The following is a 5,384-nucleotide window of genomic DNA, read 5'->3' as shown; positions in this document are numbered from 1 at the left end:
AAACTTAGCAGGGTGTGGTGGCGGGCGCCTGTAGTCCCAGCTACGTGGGAGGCTGAGGCAGAAGAATCGCTTGAACCCGGGAGGTGGAGGTTGCAGTGAGCTGAGATTGCACCACTGGTCTCCAGCCTGGGTGACACAGCAAGACTCTGTCTCAAGTAATAATAATAATAATCAGAAAACAGGCTCAGAAAAGTTAAGTCACTTGCCTGGGATCACACAGGTGGGAGGCACAATGCTGACACTTGAACCCGGAACTCTCTGATACCAAAGGCTCCCTTGAACCTGCCACAGTAGCCCAGGAGGTTGGGCGGTCTGGCCCCCTCCACTGATCCTACAAGGGGCTGGCACAAAAGAACCAATCACCTCCCCCGCATCTAACCAGCAGCCAACCAGGGAGGGAGGACACCTGGGCTCTGGGTGGGGTGCAGGGACTCACCAGCAGCATGTGAACCATAGCATCTGTGGGCTGTGGGAGGAAGGCCAGTGATGACAGCCACGCCTCCGCCTCGTCTGCCTCCACCTCCCCGGATGCGATGAGTTCCTTCATGAGGCCCACACAGTGCTCTGTCCCACAGGAAGGCAGGGCATCCAACAGTGGCTGCCTGAGATCATCAAGGTGACCCACACGTGCTGAGCGCCTGCAAGCCTCATCTCACTGAAGTCACCCGGGGGTAAACTGAGGCTCAGAGAGGTAAGGTGCAGACATTCCCATCCTCACACCTTGGGAGGGGCTGACCTGGGTCTGGGATCCCTTGAGCCTGGCTGACACCTGTGCTCTTAGCACAGCAGCAACCAGCCCAGACCCTGGCAGCTCTACCCACCCAAAAAACACAGTGGTTTGGGAAAACACAAGTCCACACCCAGTGCTCTGCTGAAATCCACCCAAGCAAGTGTCACCGAGTAGCAGTAAAAATCCCTAGCGGAACAGGAACCAACAATCAGCAAATGGTCTCTCGTTTAAACCTCAGATACTCAGCACAACATCAGGACATTTATTTTTTCCTTTTTTCTGAGACAGCGTCTCACTCTGTCACCCAGGCTGCAGTGCAGGGGTGTGATCACACCTCACTGCAGCCTCTACCTCCTGGGCTCAGGTGATCCTCCCACTCGGCCTGCCAAGGAGCTGGGACCACAGGTGTTCACCACCACCTCGAGCTAACTTTCAAATTTGTTGTGGAGATGGGGGCATTGCTTTGGTGCCCAGGCTGATCTCAAACTCCAGAGCATAGCCCTGGGCTGACCGAGTTAGTGCCTCAGAGATTCCCCTCCGAGATTAGGAGTCTCTTTACTCCCCTTACTGGCTCCAAATCACCAAGGTCTGGGTGGTGGAATCCCCGCCCTGCCCAGCACCTCCCAGCCCTGACTCTCCACCCCCGCAGGAGGGTACCCTGGGCGCATTGGAATGCTAATTCCAGCAAGAGGGTCCCTGTCTGGGGAAGGGAACAATGGCTGTCTTTATCCGCCAGGCCCTTCAGCTTCTGGTCTCACGCAGGATCAAGCTTGGGCCCCGTGGGAACCTCCAGGCTTCCCGCTTAATCTCCTTCTTGGTGCACGTTTTCGGACCGAGGACAAGTCAGTGTCGTGGGGACGGGATGAGGCATCAGCATCCATCCCTCACTGGGAACCCGGGACAGCACAAATACTCCCCACAACCAAGGGATGCCCCCAGCCAGCTCCTGGTCCATTCCCCACCCGGAGAGGGGCCTTACCCGTTGTCTCGGCATTTGAAGGAAGAATGTCGCCAGAGTTCCATCAGCTCAGCCCTGGAAAGGCCCTGGAGCTGGGACACCAGTGTCAGGAACAAGTCCATGGCCTGAGATTCAGAGGGGGCAGCATGAGACACCCAGCGGTGTAGGGGATCCCCGAAGTTCACCTCACCCGTCCCCTGCCTGCAAGCACAACTGTGGGGCAAGTAGGAAGGACCTGCTACCTTCTCCCAAGGTGTTCTAAGACCCAGTGAGATGAAGCTCCAGGTCTGGCTTCTCCCTTACTACACCCCCAGCCCCTATAAGCACACAGGCTGGCTCATTCTTCTTTAACAGGTATTTATTGAGCATCTACTATGTGCCTTGCATTGCACTCAGGATATGGCAGTGAAAGAACAGGCATAGTGTCTGAATCTGTGGCATCTAATAAAAGCCCAATAAATGCTCACTATGATTGTAATATAATTATTCTAATGAGTCTTAGCATATTTCAAATATTTACTAAGGTAGCAATCTTTTCCTATATAATATATATATATTTTTTTAAGACAGTCTCACTCTGTTGCCCAGGCTAGGGTACAGTGACACGATCTCGGCTTAATGCAACCTCCATCTCCTGGGTTCAGGTGATTCTCCTGCCTCAGCCTCCTGAGTAGCTGGGATTACAGGCACCTGTGACCATGTCTGGCTAATTTTTTGTATTTTTAGTAGAGACAAGGTTTCCCCATGTTAGCCAGGATGGTCTTCATCTCCTGACCTCATGATCTGCCCACCTCAGCCCCCCAAAGGGCTGGGATTACAGGCATGAGCCACCACGCCTGGACTATTTTTTTTTCTAAGAGACAGGGTCTCCGTCTCCCAGGATGGACTGCAGCAGCACAATCACTTCTTACTGCAGCCTCAACCTCCTGGGCTCAAGCGATCCTCCCACCTCAGCCTCCCGTGCAGCTGGGAATACAGGCACGCATCACCATGCTCAGCTAATTTTTTTGTATTTTTTATAGAGATGAGGTTTCACCTTGTTGCCCAGGCTGGTCTCAAACTCCTGGGCTCAAGTGATCCACCCACCTTGGCCTCCCCAAGTGCCAGGATTCCAGGCGTGAGCCGTCGTTCCCACCCTTTTCCACTATTTCTAATTTTTAAAAATGTAATTGTTTTATACAATTATTAACAGTGATGACTAATAAAGGGCATTATAGGGGGTGCAGAGGGCCCAAAGCTCAAGAAATAAAGGATTGCACTCAGAGAACAGCCCCTGGGTTTAGGACACATTTAGTTTGGGAAACCTTCCCTTCTGGTACCCCTGTAGTCTCAGGCTGACTGCATGGCCTGAACCCAAAGCCACAGAAAGAGCAACAAGGTAGGAGCCAAGCCAAGCCAGGTCCTGGCTTCCTGCAGGAAAGCCCCCATGCTTCCCCCAGGCTTGACCAGGGCCAGGTCTGAAGCCCCCACCCACCCAGGGTTCCTCCGAGACTGGGACCTGCTTCCCTGACCGTGGGCCTCCCTGCTGTGTGTGGCTGTGACGGAATCCCTGCACACACAGCTCGATCTCAGCAAGATACAGCCTGCAACACAGACCCTAACTCGTCACTCGGCCCACCTGCCAACGTGTCTGCCTGCCAGAGTCCAGGCAGCCTTCCCAGAATGTGCCTTCTGTGGGCAGAGCCAGTGGCAACCCTCAGCTGACTCTGTCTTTCCTTCCTCCGGCGGGACCCACGACCCAGCACCTGCTGCAGACTAACTGCCACCATCGCAGCTGGCCCTGACCACTGGTAGGCTAAAAGACTCTATTGCCCAGTTTGGGTCTGCTATCCAAAAAAATTTCAGTTCCAGTCCTGCTTCCTTCCTTCCTAATGGGCTCGGCCACATTTCCATCTGGCTGGTAGCTGCCTTTCCCCGACTGCCCTTGGCACCCTGGGTTGGGAACACGTGTGCAGAGGGGCACCTGGAGATGGTGCCTGCCCGGGACCACTCCTCCTGCTCTGGGCAAGCCTCTGGCCACAAGTGTTACCCTGAAAATGGGCCTTTCAGATCCAGGCACAACAGGAGGGATCATTAGTGGCTCATCCTGGTTTCCCTTCACTGGGAGAAGAAGAAACTCAAAAGCAGAAAAGAGGGCAGATCTAGGCAGGCTATGGATGGAGACAAAGGGTCCAAGGCTCCTGCCTAGAAATCAAGTCCGGGGCCTGGCGGTAGTTCACGCCTATAATCACAGCACTTTGCGAGGCCGAGCAGGGTGGATCACTGGAAGTCAGGAGTTTGAGACCGGCATGGCCAACCTGGTGAAACCCTGTCTCTACTAAAAATGCAAAAATTAGCCAGGCATGGTGTTGCATGCCTGTTAATCCCAGCTATTCAGGAGGCTGAGGCAAGAAAATCACTTGAACCAGGAGATGGAGTTTGTAGTTGCAGTGACCCGAGATCACGCCACTGCACTCTCCAGCCTGAGCAACAGAGCGAGATACCGTCTCAAAAAAAAAAACAGACAGACAGATGTAGTGCAATAAGAAACCTGCCACCCCCATCACCACCAATAACACATGATAATAGTAATAAGGCTGGGTGCAGTGGCTCACACCTGTAATCCTAACACTTTGGGAGGTCGAGGCAGGCGGATCACTTGCGGTCAGGAGTTCGAGACCAGCCTGGCCAACATGGTGAAACCTCATCTCTACCAAAAATACAAAACCTAACTGGGCATGGTGGCACGAGCCTGTAATTCCAGCTATTCAAGAGGCTGAGACAGGAGAATCACTTTAACTCGGGAGGCAGCAGTTACAGTGAGCCAAGATCACACCACTGCACTCCAGCCTAGGTGACAGAGCAATACTGTCTCAGAAAAAAAAAAAATTGTAATAATAAATATGTCACTAGTTACTTTGCAAGGAGCCTTTACTACGTTTCAGGCACTGGTCTAAGCTGACAGAGAAGGAAAGTGACATTCAAAAAGTGTTTGAGTCAGGGGCCGCCGGCCACATGCTACTCAATAGCAGAGCAGAGACTTGAACCCAGGGCACCAGGTCCTAAACCCACATTCTTAACCAGCATCCTATATGCAATGGCTTTAAAAAAAAAAAAAAAAAAAAAAAGTCCTGATTTGTAGCGTTTGCCAATTCCCATGGTGTAAATACACCCACCATGGTCAATTTCAGGCAACCAACATGCAATTGCTAAGGACAGACCTGGGAAGAAATGCACCTTAGCACATCATATCATATTTCCACCATACAGTTACAACAAACATGACTAACCTCTAATGGAAAGACAATAGTAAAATGTAGTAAAATAACCAGGTAGTCGTGGTTTGGAGTACTTAATACCTTTGTTTCTAATATAATTATTTTTATTTGATTTTTAAATTTTCCTTTTTTTTTTGGAGAAGAGTCTCACTCTGTTATCCAGGCTGGAGTGCAGTGGTGTGATCCCAGCTCACTGTAGCCTCAACCTCCCAGGCTCAAGCCAACCTCCTGCCTCAGCTTCCCAAGTAGCCAGGACCACAGGCATGTACCACCATGCTTGGCTTCTTTTTTGTAGAGATGGGCTCTTCCTATGTTGCCCAAGCTGGTCTCAAACCCCTGGGCTCAAGTGATCATCCATCTCAGCCTCCCAAAGTGCTGGGATTACAGGTGTGAGCCACCGTGCCCACCCTATTTACTTGTTGATACACATTAGATGCAC

At 51.9% G+C, this 5,384-nt stretch overlaps 1 protein-coding gene across 1 annotated transcript in view; it reads right to left on the bottom strand.

The window, feature by feature from the left end:
• Positions 1-5,384, bottom strand: part of LOC105545270 — a 77,787-nt gene that overhangs the window by 65,213 nt on the left and 7,190 nt on the right. Inside the window, exons 3-4 of the mRNA XM_011988128.1 lie at positions 1,710-1,813; positions 437-602 (exon numbers count right to left, since the gene is read on the bottom strand). Of these exons, the coding sequence (XP_011843518.1) occupies positions 437-602; positions 1,710-1,813 (270 nt within the window). The remainder of the gene's footprint in view (positions 1-436; positions 603-1,709; positions 1,814-5,384) is intronic.

The sequence above is a fragment of the Mandrillus leucophaeus genome, unplaced genomic scaffold (genome assembly GCF_000951045.1).
Source record: "Mandrillus leucophaeus isolate KB7577 unplaced genomic scaffold, Mleu.le_1.0 Scaffold323, whole genome shotgun sequence".
NCBI classification, from domain to species: Eukaryota; Metazoa; Chordata; class Mammalia; order Primates; family Cercopithecidae; genus Mandrillus; species Mandrillus leucophaeus.
The sequence above is the reverse complement of the archived record's forward strand: the minus strand, read 5'-3'. Positions and strand labels throughout refer to the sequence as shown.